Here is a 23,308-nt window from a genome sequence, read left to right on the forward strand (position 1 = left end):
GGACACCAGAAGTTATTCCTCTTGCAAAACACTTTTAGATAGAAAACCGGAAAAATTTCACTGGGAAACAGAGAACCGATAAATCCAGGAAAGTTGCAGATACAAAATCATCATACAGAAATCAGCAGCATTTATATACAAAAATAATGAACTATCTGAAATAGAAATGAAGAAAACAATCCCATTTCCAAAATCTCTTTAGACACACAGAAAAAAATAAATCAAGGAAGTAAGAGATTTCTATAATAATTAGAAAACTTTACTGAAAGAAATTGATGAAGACACACAAAGGGAAAGATATCCCATGTTCATGGATTGGAATTATTAATATTGTTAAAATGTCCAACATACAAAGGCACTCCATGCAATCAATGCAATTTGTAACAGTACCAATGACATTCTTCACGGAAGTAGAGACAGCAATCTTAAAAGGTTTTAAGGAAGCAGTAAAAATCCCAAATAGCAAAAACAATCCTGAGCATGCAGAATAGAGGTCAACATCTGCCTTCAAAACGTACTACAAAGCAATAGTGACAAAACAGTATGGTAGTGGCATGGACACAGATGGACCAATGGAGAGAATCGAGAGCGCATTTATAAATCTATCAATTTAAAGTCAACTCACTTCCACAAAGGTGTTAAGAACATCCATGGGAGAAAGAATGACATCTACAAAAAATGGGGCTTGGGACACTGGATATCTATTTTGAGATGAAAGAAATGGGACCCTTAAATGAAAAGATGCTTGTTATCACTGATTATAATGGGGATTCCAATCAAAACTGCAATGGAAACCATTCAAGCCCAGTTAGAAAGAGTATTCTCAAACACTCAGGAGGGGGAGAAAGAGGAATTCTTAACCATTATGGAGAACAGTATGGGGATTTCTCAAACATCTGAAGATAGAACGATCTGATCTGGAAATTCTCCCACGTAGGATAAATCCTAAGGACAGGAAATGAGTATGTTGAGGAGATGTGCGCATTCCCATGTTTGTTACAGGATTTTCACCATAGCTAAGATATGGAATCCACCTGAGAGTCCATTTCCAGATTAATAGATAATGCAAAATGTGGAAATACACATTGTAACGTTACAGATCCATAAAACTGATCCATAAAATCCTGTCATTTGCAGTAACACGGATAGGCCCAGGATATATTATGTTAAGCGAACGAAACTGGGCACAGAAAGTCAAGTACCACTTCTTTTAACTCGTAAGTGAAAGCTAAAGAAATTGATTTCATAGAAGTTGACAGTAGAGTAGTGGTCACCAGAGCCTGGGAGGGGCTGGAGCGAGGGAGAATAAAGAGAAGTGTGTGATTAGGTGCAAAAACACAGTTAGGAGGAGAAGGCGCTCATCTTTTATAACCCAGTAGGGTGACTACAGGTCATTATAATTTATGGTGGATTTCAAAATCACTGGAAAACATTATTTCAAATATTTTCAATGCAAATAAATCACAAATGTTGGAGGTGATGGAAATGTTAATCACCCCGAATAAATCATTACACACTGTAGATATTTGAAAAGAGCTTTTTAAAATTTATTTATTTTATTTTATGTGGTGTCAAGAATTGAACCCAGTGCTGGGTAAGTGCTCTACCACAGAGCAACAATCCCAGACCACATTGTAGATTTTTATATGCTTATAAATATAGCACACCATAACCTTAAAATATGTACCATTCTGCATCCGTTAAAAATAGAGAGGAGGACCTAAATAAAGACGACCTAACTAATTGGAGAGATAGAATATGCATTGTGATTTGGCATTGATTCAGAAGGAAACATAGTAAGCAACACCCATTTATTATGCCCTGTTCTTAGGCATGACATGGTAGCTTTTTCTACTCAGGTCTTATCACACATTGGCCAAATCAAAGTATTCATCATTGTACAACCAGAGAAAAGAAAAATTGTACCCGTTTTGTCTAGAGTGAATAAAAAAAACCTTAAAAAAGTATTGGCCAGCCTATGTTCTCAGTGGGAACTGTGGAGTCTCCTCCAGGCTCATGCAGGAAACAAGCAGAATTCAGTTGCTTGCATTGGTAGGACTGAGCTCCAGTTACTGGAGAAGGCTCACGTTCAGCACCAGGAGCTGTCCTTGGTTGTAGCCACGGGGGCCTCTCCAACATGGCAGCTCACTACTGCAAGGACAGCAGAGCACACACCCTCTTCAGGACCCCTTCCCTAGTCATTGCTGAGGCATTCCCGATCTCTGTCTTTCTAGGCTTCCTTTGTTTGCTGTCCCCAACCCATTTTTCCATGTTTGTAAGCCTTATGCCTTTTTTCTTTCCCACTGGTGTGAATTCTCACTCATCCACCTTCTTGAGCTCGTTAGCAGCAGTTTGTACTAACATCTCAAACCACCTGTCCTATCAAATGATCTATGTATTAGTTCACACCGCAAGGAACTTTTGAGCACCTGCTATGTTCCAGGCCCATGGTTCCTGCCTTTATGGTGGTTCCACTCTACTAAGGACAGAATATTTCTGTGTCCTCTAAAATTCTTACTTTGAGATCATAACACCCAAGGGGTTCAACTGGGCAAATCACTTGGCCATTCTGGACCCATGTGTTTGAATGTAGGGTAAGGTTAACAACAAAGTAGACCACAAAGAATGGGCTTTTGTGGAAACTAAATGAGAGGATCATTATATGCATTGCTAATCACAGGGCAATGCATAAAAGATCCAAATGTCTCTCTTTGAATTATTAAATTTTTATGAGTACAAGACCAAATGAAAACATTTAGCTTGTGTTATAAGCATATTTTTTTGTTGTGCAAAGGGTATCATGAAGCCAAGTGTTGTAGTCGTTTGATTTTGTATTCAGCAATCACAGTTCATTCATATTTGAAGAGAGGAATAGTGAACTTTTTGGAGATGGAACTGAAGCCCATGGGGATCCATGGGATCTGGTCAAAGTAGGTTTCTCAGTCCTAGACTTCAGAAAAATCTTTGTCAGGCCTGGGGTGAGGTGTGGGAGGTTAGCTATATAGAAGGCAGAACAGTTTTGGAGAAAACTAATAATGACTAATTCACGTGGCATTTAATTTGTCATCTTGGGAACAGAGAATCAGCAAGAAATAAATTGCTTTTGGTGCGGAGCCAAGTCCCACAGGGAGATGATGTCTGAGTGCTGGAATAACAAGAGGGAAATGTGCCTCATGGGCAGACTCAGAGAGAGAGAAATCTTCCTGCTGTGCCCCTCAGCAGTGTGGAGCCTTGGTCTGTGGAGTGGGCTTCCTCACTTTGGAGCTCTGCATGTGCTTTGGGATCTGAAGCTTGGCCCCTTCCTGCAGTCTCGTGTGGCACATCACTTCAGGGTCCGTGATCAACCACCCAGGGAAGAATTTGGACTTGTATCCAGAATACTCATCCAGGTGAGTTTGAGAGCCCAGCAGGTGCTGCAGGAGGTCTTCTGAGAGGCTGGCAGCCAAGAACAAGTTCATCCACCCTTGTCCAGGGCTGTGAGGTTGCTGTGGTTGGTGGTGGAATTGTTTGGTGAATTGACTGATGTGTTTATTTTTACCATGCTGGAAAGGGAAGTGGACAGTGAGCTCAGCAATGGCAGGTCCTTGTTGAGAATGACGTGATGGCAAAGGAAGCCCTGTGGAAGAGGGAGTGCAGGCTTCATATATGCACTTATATGTGTCAATTAAAAATTGAAAAACGCAGCTACTCTAATCAACTCTAATCGAATGGTGCAGGAGACACATGTCTTCTAGTATTTCATTTAAGAATACCCACATTTGTGTTGTTGTTTGGTTGGTTTAAAAATCTTTGTTCTTCTTTTTTGAATATGGACATTTAATCTGTTGTCAGCACCGAGTAAATACTATATCTGTCCTTCGAGAAATGTGTCTTGATTTTCCGTTACCTTTGCTGGTGGTTGGAAGGTGACTGGAGTTGGGATGCAGCCAGAAGGAAGCAGCTCTTTTGTCCTCCTAGCAACATGTTAGATGCACCTGAGTTCAATGCACTGTTTTATCCTTAGAGTCACTCATGTTTACTGAGTAGAACTTTGTGTTACCTTGAATGCAGAGTTCAAAGTCACCTTTCCATGATGGATCAGTGTGTGGCAGAGTGACAAACCGAAATTTCTGAGGACTAACCCTTCCTTTTGAAGAAAAATAACTTGCTGTTGAGCGGTTGGTGGGTATTTATTTATTTTAAATAGGGGACTGAAGATGGGAAGAACATGGCATTGACCTCAGCCCAGGTTGCCCTGGACTGCAGCTGAGTGTGTGTGTGTGTGTGTGCGTGTGAGCCTGTGTGCTTGTGTTTGACTTTAAGGCCTTTAAGGAAAGGGGACCTGGGCTGAGAGTATTCCAGAAGGCGACTCATGACACAGAACCTCTAGCATAAGCCACTGAGAGAAACAGGGTGGTCCCAATTCACAGAGAACCAGGAGACGCCTCAAGGGGAATCTGTGTTCGTCACCCTGGGACACCAGCTCACGTCCCTCTCCCTCCCCCTTATCCTCCTGCCCCTCTGGCTTCCTGGTTGAACTTGAACATCTGAAATGAGAATCCCCTCAGACCCATTGCACTGACCATCCCCCATTCTGCCAGACACACATGGCTGCAGGTAACTCTGTGGCCACCTCCCTGTCTCCCTGGAGGGCTCAACTCAAGTGACACCTCAGGGCTGATCTTGCCTGAAGAAGTAGAAGGAAATGACACTATCAGTGCCCTTTCTCCCTAAGAACTTCAGTGTACCCGTCACACCTGAGCGTGTGAGGATTAGTGCTCTATGTACCTGCATTTGCTCTGACTTCCTTCCATTATTTCTTCCTCATTAGATTCAAGGGACATTCAGTGTCTTGGGAGTGACCTTTCATTGCTGAGTCCATGACTGGATCAACATTGTTATAAAATAATATCCCTCAATAGAAGAAAGAGTTAGTTTTAGTGATTTGAAATAAAGTTTGTGTGGAGGAAAGACTGAGAGTGAGAGAGGAACTCAATATCAGAGAAGGCAAGGAATCCCTTAAAGGAAAAAGGATCATAAACAAAATATAGGAATTAGTCTTGACTGTATACTTCAAAGATAATATTATTTCAGGTTAGTACTGAATAATAATGTCAAATGATTTCTGTGTATTTTTTCACTAGTCACATTTAATATATGGAGCAAGGGAATGAAACACGCATTTCTAAATTTCTTCTGCTGGGAATTTCAGAGGACCCCAAATTGCAACCCTTCCTCTTTGGGCTGTTTCTGTTTATGTACCTGGTCACTGTGCTGGGGAACCTGCTCATCATCCTGGCCACCATCTCAGACTCCCACCTGCACACGCCCATGTACTTCTTCCTCGCCAACCTGTCCTTTGCAGACATCTGCTTCACCACCACCAGCATCCCAAAGATGCTGGTGAACATCCAGACCCAGAGCAAGGTCATTACCTACACAGGCTGCATCATCCAGATATACTTTTTCATATTCTTTGGTGTTTTGGACAACTTCCTCCTGGCGGTGATGGCCTATGACCGTTATGTGGCCATCTGTCACCCCTTGCACTACACGGTCATCATGAACCGCCGGCTCTGTGGACTGCTGGTGCTGGCATGCTGGGCCACCACTGCCCTGAATTCCTTAATAGATATCTTAATGGCAGTGCAGCTGTCCTTCTGCACAGACCTGGAGATCCCACACTTTGTATGTGAACTCAACCAGCTGGTCCTACTTGCCTGTTCTGACACGTTTTCCATTGATATGGTGATGTATTTTGGAGCGGTGTTGCTGGGAGGTGGCCCCCTTGCTGGGGTCCTTTACTCCTACTCCAAGATAGTGTCCTCCATCCGTGCAATCTCTTCAGCTCAGGGCAAGTACAAAGCCTTCTCCACCTGTGCCTCTCACCTCTCTGTGGTCTCCTTGTTCTACTCTACACTCCTGGGGGTGTACCTCAGTTCTTCCATTACCCAGAACTCACAATCGACAGCAAGAGCCTCGGTGATGTACAGCGTGGTCACCCCCATGCTGAACCCCTTCATCTACAGCCTGAGGAATGAGGACCTCACGGGAGCTCTGAGAAGACTTTTCCGAGGGAAACTGTAGAGGAGACATTTTCCAAGTTGTGCCTGTGGACTCAGGACTCAAAGACACTGAACCAGACACTGCAATTCTTTATCCAGACCATGGAAATAGAGGTTGTGCTTTCTGTGAATTTCCTGCAGTTTCCTTTCTTCTCAACTGCGTTAGTGTTTAAGGATGCTCATGAGGAAGCTCTGTCCTCTCTCTGATATTCAACATTCTCTCCCTTTTCCCAATGTCCTTTCCACCTTAGATCAGAAGCACTTTTCAGATTCCCGGGAGCCTGATACCCTGATGAGTTGCACTGGTCCAGTGGAATAATGACTTTGGTCACCAAGGCTGTTTCCTTTATTTTATGAAGGAGAAATTCTGTTTTTCCATTTTCTGTTCTTTGTTCCTTTCTGTGCTGCTACCATAACTGCTCTTCCTTAAAATGTCAAGATCCACATAGTGGTGGATTTACAGTTGACTATGTGGGACAGGCATGCACAAGAGCTTGTCTCCTGTCCAGTCATGCCTCTGAGATTGAAGATTTGTGCCTCTGAGATCCAACCCACTTGTGCTCAAATGAACTTAAGCTCTATATCCAGGTGAACTGGAAACTCACCCATGGTCACTTTTTGGTACTATTTCTAAAATAAATGTGAACCACCGGGCAGTCAGAATTATTGCTTTTATAAATATCAGAGCAAATGACAAAGAGAGATTTAGCAGGTTATTCTGAATATCTTCAGTTCTGCTGGCACTGTTTGTAGCGTCAACAAACTTTTGCTACCAAGAATACTATCCCAAAATAAATGGTTTAAAAAATATTGCTTTTGGTTTTGGAGTGTATCTTGGTAAATCTTTCATTCTTTTCCCTCACTTTTTAAAATTGTTGATTCAGAGTTGTATATATTGTTAGGATTTGTTGTTACATATTTGTGGCTGAACACACTGTAACAATATCATGTGGGAATACCACTCTCCATCTTCTGGCCTTTTCCATGTCTTCATATGTCTCTGTTCCTTTTTAAGTCTATTGTCAACTAAGAGTCACCTGGGGATCTTCTGCTAACCTTGGCTGATACTCTCAGACTTTGGTTAAAGGCTGAGGGTGGGGATGTGGGTTAGTCAACCCTGCATCACTGGGACCAAAATACCCAAGAACAATTTGGAGGAAGAAAAATTTATGTTGGCTCCTGGTTCCAGAGGTTGAGTCCATTGCTCTGGCCCAAGGTGAGGAAGATCAGCATGGCAGACAGGTGTGGTGGAGAAGCTCTGCTCACCTCATGCCAGGCAGGAGGCAGAGAAGGAGCAGCAGGGTAGGTGCCCGGGGAAAGACAGCCTCCCAGGCATGCCCCTGTGACCTGCCTCCCGTGGCTATGCCCACCTGCCCATAGTTACTGCCCAGTCAGTCCATTCAAACTGGGACGGGCTGACTAGGTCACAGTCCTTCCAATCCACTGGAATCCTTCACACAGGAGCCTTTGGGGGACACGCATATTCAAACCGCAATATGAACATTCTGCAAAGTTTAGCTCTAGGAACCCCTTGGGTTTTCTCTTTTCTGTCCTCTCCAAGTGCCTTCTGCCCCCACTTCCCTGCCCAAGGGTCCCATGTCAGAAGAGGCTACAGCAATTATACATATTTATGCACCCAACAGCCTCTTCTGACACAGGACCTTTTCTGGTCATATCACATCCTTCTCCTTGTCTCCTTTTACAATTTTTATAACTGTCCCTGGAAGTTTCCAGATTTACTTTTAGCTGAAAAAAAAAAAGTATGCACATTTACTGTTGTTTCAGATCATGTTCAATACATGTACCTATGGTGTAAGGTTCAAGTCGGGCTGACCATATTTACCCACTCAAACATTTATTAGTGTATCATGGTGAAAACTTTCAAAATCCTCCCGGCTTCTTGCAGTGTGCATCACTTTCCTCTGTCTGTACCGCAGAGACAGGGGATTGAGGGAGAGCGAGGGTAGCAGGAGATGAAATTGGCAAGATTATGATGTGTGTGTATGAGCACATCTCATGACTACCATGGCTGTGCAGAAATTAAGGCACGAATGTAAAAAATAAAAGGGAGACCAGGAGCGTACGGGAGGGGAATCAGGAGACACAGGGGAAGTGTCGGGGAATGGAATGGAGCATATTGAGTTTTGTGTATCTATGAACATGTCACACTGAGCCCCACAGTCAAGTATGATCATATGGCACTAATGAAAACACCATTTAAAAAAGCATACAGTACATTATTGTTGTCTCTCAAGTAATATATTTGAGTGTAGCAACATCGGAATGAAATAAAAGTATATGCACGCCACTAGTGAAAGGGTAAGACTTGGCACAAGAGTGGGCAAGATAAGGGATAAAAGTAGGGAAGGAAAGCTGTGTTGCAGGAACAGAAGCTCCCAAGACTGAGGCTTGGACAGGGAAGGGGAGGCAGAGTGGCACTTGGAGAGGGAAGAAAAGAGAAATCTTAGCAAACTCAAGAAGATGGAAATCATATCTGGTATCCTTTCCAACTCTAATAGTTTGAAACTAGAAATCAAAACTAGGAATTTCTGAATATGTACAAATGCAAGGTCCTTGAAGAACATGCCCCTGAACAACTAGTGGGTCAACGAATAAAATACAAGGAAATGTAAAGTATCCTGAGAGAAATAAAAATGGAAAAAGAATCAAAGGATAATGTGTGGAGAGTGAATGAGCCTCTGCCATTGGTTGATCCTATGGTGTTGGCAAAACCCAAGCCTGGGAAACATTCATTGCTAAAAGGTGAGGACATGAACAGCCTTGACCCTTGGCTCTGACGTTAACAGCTATCAGGTGTTCCAGTGCAATGGGCTTCCTGGGAGTAGAAGGATTATAGCAGGATGTTCCTAGCACTGCAACAGTAGGACAGCTGCAAAAATGTTTCTGATAGACTTGAAACAGAGAAAACATTGAAATGAATCAGAAATGAAACTGGAGACATTACAGCTGGTATGATGGAAATATAGATGCATGGGGAACTGCTCTGAACTCTTATCCACCCTCATGGAAAACCAACAGGAAATGTATAAATCCCTGGACACATAAAAGCTACTATGAAGTGAATCCGGAAGAAACAGAAAATTGGAAATAATGATAATGAGAGAGGAGCATGAATCAGCCATAGGAAATGTCCCATGTGGTAAAGCCAGGACCTGATGCCTTCCCTGAAGAACTCCACCAAACACTTGGAGAGCTGATGGCAGTCATCTCAGTATTCTCCAAAGGAGAAAAGGAAAGGAAGGATGGGAATCCTTCCAAACTCATTTTACAAGGCCAACATTATGGTGATAGCAAAGTCAGGTAAGGACTCAGACAAATATATGGCGATGTCCTTGACAAAGATATTTAAAAATTATCTCAGGAGTGGAGAGAGAGCATTTGGTAAAACTCAACCTCCATTTATGCTACAGACTCTCAACCAATTAAGTGTCAGGGTCATTTACCTCCACAAAGGACTGAGAGAAGCCTATGGCTAAGGTCGTGCTGATCGCGGAAAGACAGGCAGTGTGTCCTGGGAGATGTGGGAGGAGTTGGGGATGCTCATCCGTATTCACCGTGGTTCTGCCAGTTGTAACCAGCGCAACCAGACAGAAGGAAGAATAAGGGCGTGCACACATAGACCACAAAGGATGGGGTTTAATAAAAACTAAATGTGAGCATTCTCATAAGTTGCTAATAATGCATATAAAACATCTATGTCTTTGAATTATCCACTATTTTATAAACACATCTCTATGTGGTAGCTCTTAACTGGGGTGATAAACATCCTATTTCTGTTATTTTGGAAAAAGCATCATGAAGTCACAGATTCAGAAGTCACAGTCATTTAACAAGGGATCCTAGTGCAGTGTAGTTGAAGAGAAGCATAGGAAATTTTCTGGCGATGTTGGGGTGGTGTCCCCAACACAAGCCAAGCTGTGGGGCACAGTGGTCATGATATAGGTTCTTTTGTCTTAGACTTTGGAGAAAACTTTATTTAGGATTGGGATAAGGTGTAAGTATTAGATCTCTAGAAGGCAGAAGAGTTGTCAGAGTAATAAAGACTAACTGACTTTCACCTCGTGTCTTGGGGAAAAAACTGCTTTTGACCTGGAGCAATTTTCTGCAGGGAATTGATGCCTTGGGGCTGGGATAACAAGCAGCCAAGGAGCCTAATTTGCAGACACAGAGTTGAAGATATCTGCCCTGCTGCTGTCCCTTTGCTTGTGTGCCACCTTGGTTTTGTACTTCGGGACCTGGTTTTATACTTCAGAGTCCTGCATGTGGCTTGGGGAACTGCTGCTTGACCCGTCTGTGGCCTTGTCTGGAGAAAGAGCTTCTGTCTCCAAGGTCCAGCATCCTGGTAGGAATCTGGACTTGCAGTCAGAAACCAGAACCGAGTCAGAACCCACCCAGGTGAGTCTGAGAGCCCAGTAGGTGCTGCAGGGAGAAGCTAGATGCCAAGAACATATACCTGTGGACACCTCAGAGCCCATGCAGCCTTGGTTGGAGCTGAGAGGTTACTGAGGTTGTTTGCTGCAGTGATTGATTATTCATTGGTATCCATGTTTATCATGGTGGAAAGAGGAGTGAGTGAGCTCAGCCAGGTCCTGTTGACAATGACGGGTAGCAAAGGCAGCCCCATGAGAAGAGGGTGCGGAAGCTCCATGTGGTTTCAGTGTAAGTGAGCATGTGTCCAGGACCTTGGCAATGAATTAGGTGGAAAGGAGAAATGCCTGTCACCTGTGGAGGGGCATGCAGGACAGGAGGACATTTGTTATGTCTGAGATGATGCATCCTTTTGATTGGCTTATTATTATCACAAGTCAAATTTATATGATTATTTGCATTTTAATGATGGAATTTTTCAGTTTATTTTTTTTTCTCAATTGACTTTGGGAACCACTTTTTTGGAAATCAGTCATTTTAAATTTTATGTCATCAAACATGTTTATCTTCTTACGTTTGATTTTGTTGACTTACTCCTGACGATTTGCCCATCCATGAATTTTAAATGACGCTCTTTTGAGGTTTCTCTGAGATGTGTTGTTTCCTTTCACATAGAGATTGTTAATTTCTTCTTGTTTTGTAAGATACTTGTGCCAGTGCACTGTAGCGTCTCTTGTGCGGGCCTAGCTCATACACGGGGTAAGCGGCATGGAGCCAAGACCCAGACCCTGGGAGTTGAGTGGAAGCAAGCTTGTGGTGAGCAGCCTGCAAACTTGTTTATTGCGGGGACAGCTATACATTTTATAGGTTTCTTGCCCAATCACAAGGCACCACGGGGGATCAGACCACCAGGTTCCTATATGGGTTCCCTTGGTAACACTAGGTCAATTTGGGGGAGCGTGTACTTTCCTAGGTGGCTGAAGTGGAACGCTTCTCCCCGCAGGTTTACACGCTTGAGACGTTCACTGCTGCCAGCCAAGACCTAGGATTTCTCCCAACAGGGGATCACCCTCATTTTCCTCAAGATGGATAGACATTGATGCCAGCTCTTAATTATCTACTTAAGCTTTTCCAAGGAAGTTGGAATACAACTTTAGCATCTCTTAGTTGTCCATGTATACAGATTCCCTGTGTAATTGCATAAACAGTATGTGAATGCCTGCTTGATACCACCACACTCAAGGAATATTCTTTGTTGTATTCTGTTATGTCTAGGTATTTGCCAATTTACTTATTAATCCATTATGACAGAATCAAAATTTTGTTCTACATGTATTGTTTCACTGAGTTTTAATACTCCATTAAAATTCATTGAATGCAGCATTTTGAAATCACTGAATTTCACCTTTTCTCGTTTCCCTTTCTTTTTGTTCCCCAGATTCTTTTCTTTAGTTATATTCTGTATCATGAGCACATATTCTGTACCACTAAGGCACAGCACAGTGTGAGACACGGGTGTGGGAGGTGAAGTCCCTGGCACTTGCCATGGGCAGGATTTTGTTCTGTGAGAAAGGGTGGAAGTGCCAGGGCGTGGCAGGACATTACAGATAGAATAACCTCATTTAAATATGACAACATGGTCCCTTGTTTATCAGCTGTAGTCACTTGTCCTGAGGCTTCCTTCTTCCCTAAGCACTTGTGCATTAGGAATTCTCCTCTGATTCAGTGAACTTTCCCCATTTCCTCACCCCAGACGATGCCCCTAGAGGAGCTGCTTCTCAGTCCTCCTATATCATTTGCAGAGACCTCACCCTGGGGCTCCTGCTCACTCTGCTGTGGTCATGTGCACCTGAGCTTTGTGCGTGGTGGAGGCGGCACCTGGTCCTCACCGTCAGGGGATGGAGCACAGTCGTGTTCATAAGGCAGGAGAGATTTTCCTTCTGTCCTTGGCTCAGTGAACTGACAACATCGGAATTCTAGAACCTGCATTCTCAATCTTATGGGCAGGCTATCAGGGCAATGTCCAAACAGACTCCATTTCACCCTGAGACCCCATGTCATGTAGGAAATGCTTCTCCCATGGGAATACCCTGCCTCTGTACCCATCAACAGTTGCTTAGCTTAGCATGTTTGGCAACACAAAATGGCAATTCTTATATAATGTAAAATTGTTCTCTCTTCGGTTCCTATTTTTCTTGGACAATGTCCCCTGTCAGACAATGATTGTCTAGATGTTAGTAACCATTCTTTAACTTGTACCCAACTAAGGTCATTTTGACCCACTTCCCCTTCTGCTTCTGATTTTAGATCTCATGATGTGAGTTTGTAGTTTTGAATCATAGCAACAGCCACTTATGATTAACGAACTGACTTATGGTATAAAAACCCTGCAACCCTGATCTTGGGACTGTCCTCCCTATAGCCCTTTTGGGCATTATGCCAGTCAGTCAGCCAGCCGGCTAATAGAAACTCACAAGTCTGAACTTCTCAATGGTGATCGGTGTGTTCTTAAGTAGCACCCCACAACACTCAACGCTTCTCATCTAATTTTTTCCTAATGTTGTCATCTCTAGGCCATATACATCTGCTAGACCTCTGGGGACAAGACCTGAGTGGAAAATTTCCAGTCAATTTTGTCTCCTTGGCGTTATCTCTGAGTTGGGAAGAATGTGCCCTTCCCACTGGGGGCATGAAAGCTGGTTATAAAAACTGTAAAGAGAGAGGAGGGGCTGCGTGGTGAGCTGTTTGGACTCAGACCACTTCTGAACACCGGGGCCTGCCCGGAGGAATAGGAGGAGGAGGAGGAGGAGCGCGGCGGGTCGTTTGGACTCGCAGTGACTGCATTAGCGCTCCAGGTGGCTGCTCAGAGGAGAAGGCGAGTGGTGAGTTGTTTGGACTTAAAGCGACAGCTCCTGAACACAGGGGGGCTGCGTGGAGGGGAAGCGTGGTGGGTCGCTTGGTCTTGAGTGGCCGCACCAAGAGCTCCGGGTGGTTGCCCAGAGGACCCGTGCTGCGGGTCACGTGGATTCAGAGCCCCTCAGAGCGACCGCTCCTGAACACTCGGAGGGTTATCTGGAGAAGGAGGAGGAATGGGGAGGGTCACTTCGACTCGGAGTGATTGATTGCCCAGGGCTACGGGTGGTTGGTGGGAGGTGGAGGCATGCAGTGAGTTTCTTGGACTCCTAGTGACCGCACCAGAATACTGGGCGGCTGTCTGGAGGAAGAGGCATGTGGCGGGTCTCTGGGTCTCAGAGCGATTGTACGGGGCCCAAGGTGGCTGCTCAGAGGAGGGGCCGCATAGCGAGGCGATTAGGTGCAGAGCAGGGTCCCAGGATCTAGGAGGCTTCTGGGTGGAAGAGCCGCACAGAGACAGGCTTAGGGCGGAGCGAAGGTTCCAGGCCTGCGGTCAGATTCTCTGAGGAGGGGCAGCCTAAGGAGATTCATCTGCGAAGGGTGAGGCTCCCAGGCCCAGGAGATAGGGCCGGGCCCCTGGGAACTTTGCAGAGGACGGCAGCCCAGCCCAGGCAGTAGCTGTAAATTGAGGGGAACCTCTAGGAGGGTACTGACCAGCGAGACCTCCCCACCGGGTGAGTCTTCCCTGCCGGATGAAGTTTCCCCACAAGGACGGTAACACTAGAGACTCAGGCCCAAACAGGCCTTGCCTCAGCCCGCAGCCTAGGTCCCCTTTAGACGACCATTGGTCAACAAGTGGAGGCACCTCTGCCCACTAGCAGGGAATACCCCACCTGAAGGCCACCACTCCTAGAGAGGCAGCTTCCTTGTGGAGCACCGCATTATCAACTTCCTCCAAGACTTCAGGCTACTGAAGGCTAAGGGGGGATATATATAGAAATCTGTAGGGACATTGTAAGTCAATAGAGGAAATCTGCAATATCTCAGCGGTCCACTGATACCTGAACAATATGAGAAAACAAGGAAAGAAAATGCTGCAAACAAATCTAGATGTTACATCAATAAAACCCAATGACAGCATGGCAGAAGAAATGACAGAAAAGGAGTTCAGAATGTACATAATTAAAATGATCAGAGAAGCAAACGATGAGATGAAAGAGCAAATGCAAGCATTGAATGATCACACCAATCGACAGTTAAAAGAGCAAATACAGAAAGCAAAAGATCATTTCAATAAAGAGGTAGAGATATTGAAAAAAAACCAAACAGAAATCCTTGACATGAAGGAAGCAAGAAACCAAATTAAGAACTCCATAGAAAGCATATCCAATAGGATAGAACACCTGGAAGACAGAACCTCAGACATTGAAGACAAAATATTTAACCTTGAAAACAAAGTTGAACAAACAGAGAGGATGGTAAGAAATCATGAACAGAATCTACAAGAACTATGGGACATCATGAAAAGGCCAAATTTAAGAATTATTGGGATTGAGGAAGGCCTGGAGAAACAAGCCAAAGGAATGAACAATTTATTCAATGAAATAATATCAGAAAATTTCCCAAATCTGAAGAATGAAATGGAAAATCAAGTTCAAGAGGCTTATAGGACTCCAAATATACAAAATTACAACGGACCCACACCAAGGCACATTATAATGAAAATACCTAACATACAAAATAAAGACAGAATTTTAAAGGCTGTGAGAGACAAGAACCAAATTACATTCAGGGGGAAACCAATACGAATATCAGCAGATTTTTCAATCCAGACCCTAAAAGCTAGAAGGGCCTGGAACAACATTTTTCAAGCCCTGAAAGAAAATGGATGCCAACCAAGAATCTTATACCCAGCAAAACTTACCTTCAAATTTGACGATGAAATAAAATCCTTCCATGATAAACAAAAGCTAAAAGAATTTACAAAAAGAAAGCCAGCATTACAGAACATTCTCAGCAAAATATTCCATGAGGAAGAGATGAAAAACAAAGAAGCAAATCAGCAAAGGGAGGAATTATCCTAAAGGAATTGTCAAATAAAGGAGGAAACAAGTTGTGTCAAACAAATAAATAAATAAAATTTAAAAAATGAACCAAATGACTGGGAAACCAAATCATATCTCTATAATAACCCTGAATGTTAATGGCCTGAATTCATCAATCAAAAGACATAGACTGGCAGATTGGATTAAAAAGAAAGATCCAACAATATGTTGCCTGCAAGAGACTCACCTCATAGAAAAAGATACCCATAGACTAAAGGTGAAAGGATGGGGAAAAACATACCATGCGCATGGACTCAGCAAAAAAGCTGGAGTATCCATCCTCATTTCCGATAATGTGGACTTCAAGCCAAAGTTAGTCAGAAGGGATAAAGAAGGTCATTTCATACTGCTTAAGGGAAGCATAAATCAGCAAGATATAACAATCATAAACATCTATGCCCCAAACAGTGGCTCATCCATGTATGTCAAACAAATCCTTCTCAATTTCAGAAACCAAATAGATCATAACACAATAATACTAGGTGATTTTAACACGCCTCTCTCACCACTGGACAGATCTTCCAGACAAAAATTGAACAAAGAAACCATAGATCTCAATAACACAATCAATAATTTAGACTTAACGGACATTTATAGAATATACCATCCAACCAAGAGCGAATACACTTTCTTCTCAGCAGCACATGGATCCTTCTCTAAAATAGACCATATATTATGCCACAAAGCTAATGTTAGCAAATACAAGAAGATATAGACAGTACCTTGTATTCTATCAGATCATAATGGATTGAAGTTAGAAATAAATGAAAGAGTAAAACACAGAAACTATTCCAACACCATGAGATTAAACAATATGCTATTATATGATGAATGGATAACAGAAGATATTAGGAAGGAAATTAAAAAATTCTTAGAGGTAAATGAGAACAAAGAAACATCATATCAAAATCTCTGGGACACTATGAAAGCAGTACTTAGAGGGAAATTTATTTCATGGAGCGCACTTAATAAAAGAAGTAAAACTCAACAAATAAACGACCTAACACTACAGCTCAAAGCCCTAGAAAAAGAAGAACAGAACAGCACCAAAAGTAGTAGAAGACAGGAAATAGTTAAACTCAGAGCTGAAATCAATGAAATTGAAACAAAAGAAACAATACAAAAAATTGACAAAATAAATAGTTGGTTCTTCGAAAAAATAAACAAAATTGATAAACCTTTAGCCACACTAACAAAGAGAAGACGAGAGAAAACCCAAATCACTAAAATTTGGAATGAACAAGGAAATATCACAACAGACAGGATTGAAATACAAAACATAATTAGAAGCTATTTTGAAAATCTATACTCCAACAAAATAGAAAATTTCGAAGACATCAACAGGTTTCTAGAGACATATGAATTGCCTAAACTGAACGAGGAGGACATAAACAATTTAAATAGACCAATTTCAAGTACTGAAATAGAAGAAGTCATCAAAAGCCTACCAACAAAGAAAAGTCCGGGACCAGATGGGTTCTCAGCCGAGTTCTACAAAACCTTTAAAGAAGAGCTCATTCCAATACTTCTCAAAGTATTCCATAAAATAGAAGAGGAGGGAACCCTCCCAAACTCATTCTATGAAGCCAATATCACACTGATAACTAAACCAGACAGAGACTCATCAAGGAAAGAAAATTTCAGACCAATATGCTTAATGAACATCGATGCAAAAATTCTTAACAAAATTTTAGCAAATCGCATACAAAAACATATTAAAATATAGTGCACCATGATCAAGTGGGCTTCATCCCAGGTATGCAAGGTTGGTTCAACATCAGGAAATCAATAAACGTAATTCACCATATTAATAGACTTAAAGTCAAGAATCACATGATTATTTCAATAGATGCAGAAAAAGCATTTGATAAAATACAGCACCCCTTCATGCTCAAAACACTAGAAAAAATAGGGATAGTGGGAACATTCCTTAACATTGTAAAGGCCATTTATGCTAAGCCCATGGCTAATATCATTCTAAATGGTGAAAAACTGAAAGCATTCCCCCTAAAAACTGGAACAAGGCAGGGATGCCCTCTTTCACCACTTCTATTCAACATCGTTCTTGAGACCCTGGCCAGAGCATTTAGACAAACCAAAGAAATTAAAGGGATACGAATTGGAAAAGAAGAACTCAAACTATCCCTGTTCGCTGATGACATGATTATATATTTAGAGGAACCTGGAAATTCCACCAGAAAACTCTTAGAACTCATAAGTGAATTCAGTAAAGTAGCAGGTTACAAGATCAATGCCCATAAATCCAACGCATTTTTATACATAAGTGATGAATCTTCAGAAAGAGAAATTAGGAAAACTACCCCATTCACAATAGCCTCGAAAAAAATAAAATACTTGGGAATCAATCTCACAAAAGAGGTGAAAGACCTCTACAATGAGAACTATACAATACTAAAGGAACGAAATTAAAGAACACCTTAGAAGATGGAAAGATCTTCCATGTTCTTGGATAGGAAGAATTAATATTGTCAAAATGGCCATACTACCTAAAGTGCTATACAAATTCAATGCAATTCCAATTAAAATCCCAATGACGTACCTTACAGAAATAGAGCAAGCAATTATGAAATTCATCTGGAAGAATAAGAAACCCAGAATAGCTAAAGCAATCCTTAGCAGGAAGAGTGAAACGGGGTATTGCAATACCAGATCTTCAACTCTACTACAAAGCAATAGTAACAAAAACGGCATGGTATTGGTACCAAAATAGAAAGGTAGATCAATGGTACAGAATAGAGGACACGGACACAAACCCAAATAAATACAATTTTCTCATACTAGACAAAGGTGCCAAAAATATGCAATGGAGAAAAGATAGCCTCTTCAACAAATGGTGCTGGGAGAATTGGAAATCCATATGCAACAGAATGAAACTAAACCCATATCTCTCACCATGCATGAAACTAAACTCAAAATGGATTAAGGACCTCGGAATCAGACCAGAGACCCTGCAGATTATAGAAGAAAAAGTAGGTCCAAATCTTCACCTTGTTGGTCTAGGACCAGACTTCCTTAACAGGACTCCCATAGCACAAGAAATAAAAGCTAGAATCAACCACTGGGATAGATTCAAACTAAAAAGCTTTCTCTCAGCAAAGGAAACTATCAGCAATGCGAAGAAAGAGCCTACAGAGTGGGAGAATATCTTTGCCAATCATACTTCAGATAGAGCGCTAATCTCCAGAATCTATAAAGAACTCAAAAAACTCTACTCCAAGAATTCAAATAATCCAGTGGACAAATGGGCTAAGGAAATGAATAGACACTTCACAGAAGAAGATCTACAAGCAATCAACAAACATATGGAAAAATGTTCAACATCTCTAGTAATAAGAGATATGCAAATCAAAACCACCCTAAGATTCCATCTCACCCCAATTAGAATGGCGATTATCAAGAATACGAGCAACAACAGGTGTTGGTGAGGATGTGGGGAGAAAGGTACACTCATATATTGCTGGTGGGACTGCAAATTAGTGCAGCCACTCTGGAAAGCAGTGTGGAGATTCCTTAGAAAACTTGGAATGGACCCTCCATTTGACCCAGCTATCCCACTCCTTGGCCTATACCCAAAGGACTTAAAATCAGCATACTACAGAGATACAGCCACATCAATGTTCATAGCTGCTCAATTCACAATAGCCAGACTGTGGAACCAACCTAGATGCCCTTCAATTGATGAGTAGATAAAGAAACTGTGGTATGTATATATACAATGGAATATTACTCAGCCATAAAGAATGATAAAATTATGGCATTTGCAGGCAAATGGATGAAATTGGAGAATATCATGCTAAGTGAGATAAGCCAATCTCAAAAAGCCAAAGGACGAGTGATATCGCTAATAAGTGGAGGATGACACATAATGGGGGGGAGGGAAGGGTTAGTGTAAGGGTTAGAGTTAGGGTTAGGGAGGGGGGCAAGTATGGAGGAAGGAAGTACTGTATAGAGGGTAAAGAGGGGTGGGAGGGGTGGGGGGAAGGGAAAAAATAACAGAATGAATCAAACAACATTGCTCTATGTAAATTTATGATTACACAAATGGTATGCCTTTATGCCATGTACAAACAGAGAAACAACATGTATCCCATTTGTTTACAATAAAAAAAAAAAACTGTAAAGAACATGACACGGGACATTAAATTAAGATAAAGAATTGGATTTCATGAGAGGATATAACAATTGTGAACGCATATGCCCATCAGTGAATCACCCAAATATGTGAAGGTAATATTACAGAGTGAGAAGGGAGAGACAGAGCATGATATGAAAATAGTAGGGGTGCTTTTTTTGATGCAAATTCATTTATCTGTTATGGCATTTCCAAATTAGAGTATAAGCTTTACGAAGACTACTGAACACAGGACGTTAGATTTAAATTTGTTATACCCTCTCTTGTCTTCCCATTATTAAAAACAATGATATAAGATAAAATTGGTAGTATTTTTGCAGATATACTGATAATTAAAAATTATTTTTGATTAGTTGATTGTAGTCACACATAATCATGGGGTTCATTTAGACACATCCATATGTGCATATTATGGAATTAAAAGATGATACACCATGATCAAATAGGATTTATATCACACAATTTTTCTCACATGATAGTTCTACACACACAAATCAATAAATGTGATGCATCACATCAACAGAAAAAAATCAATGTGTGATACATCAATGGAATGAAGGACAAAAACTAAATGATGATCTCAAAAGACACAGAAAGAGCATTTAATAAAATCTAACCTCCCCACATGATAAAAACTCTCAACAAGTTAGGCATAGGAGGAGCATAGCTCAACAGAGTAAAGACTGTATATGACGAACCACAGCAGACGGCTTAGTGAATGGGGATAGGTTGGAAGCTTCTCTGTAAGATGTGGAGGAAGGTGAGGTTGCCCACTCCCACCATTGTTCTTCATCATGGCTCTGGAGGTTCCAATAATAAGGGCATCCAAACAGGACAGGAGAATGTCAGGTTGTCCCATTTGTGGTGGCCTGATTTTTAACACTTTAGTTGTCACATAATTATACATATTCATGGGGTTCAGTGCTAATTTGATATTGTGCACAGCATGCAATAATAAAACCAGCATTACCAGCATTTCCATTGCCTTAAACACTTATTATTTCCTTTTGTGTGCAGTGTGCAAGGTCCTCTCTTCCTAGTTTTTTATAAAACACATAATGAGTTGTTGTAAAACTAAAATGAACTTACTGTGCTATAGGACACCAGAAGTTATTTCTCTTACAAAACTCTTTTACATAGAAAACCGGAAAGATTTCACTGGGAAACAGAGAACCGATAAATCCAGGAAAGTTGTAGATACAAAATCATCATACAGAAATCAGCAGCATTTATATACAAAAATAATGAACTATCTGAAATAGAAATGAAGAAAACAATCCCATTTCCAAAAGTTCTTTAGACACACAGAAAAAAATAAATCAAGGAAGTAAGAGATTTCTATAATAATTAGAAAACTTTACTGAAAGAAATTGATGAAGACACACAAAGGGAAAGATATCCCATGTTCATGGATTGGAATTATTAATATTGTTAAAATGTCCAACATACACAAGGCACTCCATGCAATCAATGCAATTTGTAACAGTACCAATGACATTCTTCACGGAAGTAGAGACAGCAATCTTAAAAGGTTTTAAGGAAGCAGTAAAAATCCCAAATAGCAAAAACAATCGTGAGCATGGAGAATAGAGGTCAACATCTGTCTTCAAAACGTACTACAAAGCAATAGTGACAAAACAGTATGGTAGTGGCATGGACACAGATGGACCAATGGAGAGAATAGAGAGCGCATTTATAAATCTATCAATTTAAAGTCAACTCATTTCCACAAAGTTGTTAAGAACATCCATGGGAGAAAGAATGACATCTACAAAAAATGGGGCTTGGGACACTGGATATCTATTTTGAGATGAAAGAAATGGGACCCTTAAATGAAAAGATGCTTGTTATCACTGATTATAATGGGGATTCCAATCAAAACTGCAATGGAAACCATTCAAGCCCAGTTAGAAAGAGTATTCTCAAACACTCAGGAGGGGGAGAAAGAGGAATTCTTAACCATTATGGAGAACAGTATGGGGATTTCTCAAACATCTGAAGATAGAACGATCTGATCTGGAAATTCTCCCACGTAGGATAAATCCTAAGGACAGGAAATGAGTATGTTGAGGAGATGTGCGCATTCCCATGTTTGTTACAGGATTTTCACCATAGCTAAGATATGGAATCCACCTGAGAGTCCATTTCCAGATTAATAGATAATGCAAAATGTGGAAATACACATTGTAACGTGACAGATCCATAAAACTGATCCATAAAATCCTGTCATTTGCAGTAACACGGATAGGCCCAGGATATATTATGTTAAGCGAACGAAACTGGGCACAGAAAGTCAAGTACCACTTCTTTTAACTCGTAAGTGAAAGCTAAAGAAATTGATTTCATAGAAGTTGACAGTAGAGTAGTGGTCACCAGAGCCTGGGAGGGGGTGGAGGGAGGGAGAATAAAGAGAAGTGTGTGATTAGGTGCAAAAACACAGTTAGGAGGAGAAGGCGCTCATCTTTTATAACCCAGTAGGGTGACTACAGGTCATTATAATTTATGGTGGATTTCAAAATCACTGGAAAACATTATTTCAAATATTTTCAATACAAATAAATCACAAATGTTGGAGGTGATGGAAATGTTAATCACCCCGAATAAATCATTACACACTGTAGATATTTGAAAAGAGCTTTTTAAAATTTATTTATTTTATTTTATGTGGTGTCAAGAATTGAACCCAGTGCTGGGGAAGTGCTCTACCACAGAGCAACAATCCCAGACCACATTGTAGATTTTTATATGCTTATAAATATAGCACACCATAACCTTAAAATATGTACCATTCTGCATCCGTTAAAAATAGAGAGGAGGACCTAAATAAAGACGACCTAACTAATTGGAGAGATAGAATATGCATTGTGATTTGGCATTGATTCAGAAGGAAACATAGTAAGCAACACCCATTTATTATGCCCTGTTCTTAGGCATGACATGGTAGCTTTTTCTACTCAGGTCTTATCACACATTGGCCAAATCAAAGTATTCATCATTGTACAACCAGAGAAAAGAAAAATTGTACCCCTTTTGTCTAGAGTGAATAAAAAAAACCTTAAAAATGTATTGGCCAGCCTATGTTCTCAGTGGGAACTGTGGAGTCTCCTCCAGGCTGATGCAGGAAACAAGCAGAATTCAGTTGCTTGCATTGGTAGGACTGAGCTGCAGTTACTGGAGAAGGCTCACGTTCAGCACCAGGAGCTGTCCTTGGTTGTAGCCACTGGGGCCTCTCCAACATGGCAGCTCACTACTGCAAGGACAGCAGAGCACACACCCTCTTCAGGACCCCTTCCCTAGTCATTGCTGAGGCATTCCCGATCTCTGTCTTTCTAGGCTTCCTTTGTTTGCTGTCCCCAACCCATTTTTCCATGTTTGTAAGCCTTATGTCTTTTTTCTTTCCCACTGGTGTGAATTCTCACTCATCCACCTTCTTGAGCTCTTTAGCAGCACTTTGTACTAACATCTCAAACCACCTGTCCTATCAGATGATCTATGTATTAATTCACACTGCAAGGAACTTTTGAGCACCTGCTATGTTCCAGGCCCATGGGTCCTGCCTTTATGGTGGTTCCATCTACTAAGGACAGAATATTTCTGTGTCCTCTAAAATTCTTACTTTGAGATCATAACACCCAAAGGGTCCAACTGGGCAAATCACTTGGCCATTCTGGACCCATGTGTTTGAATGTAGGGTAAGGTTAACAACAAAGTAGACCACAAAGAATGGGCTTTTGTGGAAACTAAACGAGAGGATCATTATATGC

The 23,308-nt window shown here is 41.5% G+C and overlaps 1 protein-coding gene across 1 annotated transcript; it reads left to right on the forward strand.

The window, feature by feature from the left end:
- Nucleotides 1-5,136: 5,136 nt before the first annotated feature.
- Nucleotides 5,137-6,215, forward strand: LOC306646836 (olfactory receptor 7A40-like; the record flags this gene model as incomplete). Its single annotated transcript, XM_079115590.1, has 1 exon — nt 5,137-6,215. One exon carries the CDS (start codon nt 5,137-5,139, stop codon nt 6,064-6,066), a length of 930 nt encoding a protein of 309 aa, XP_078971716.1. The 3' UTR covers nt 6,067-6,215.
- Between the last annotated feature and the right edge of the window lie 17,093 nt (nt 6,216-23,308).

This window comes from Sciurus vulgaris, assembly GCF_902686455.1.
Source record: "Sciurus vulgaris genome assembly, chromosome: 16".
Classification (NCBI taxonomy): Eukaryota; Metazoa; Chordata; class Mammalia; order Rodentia; family Sciuridae; genus Sciurus; species Sciurus vulgaris.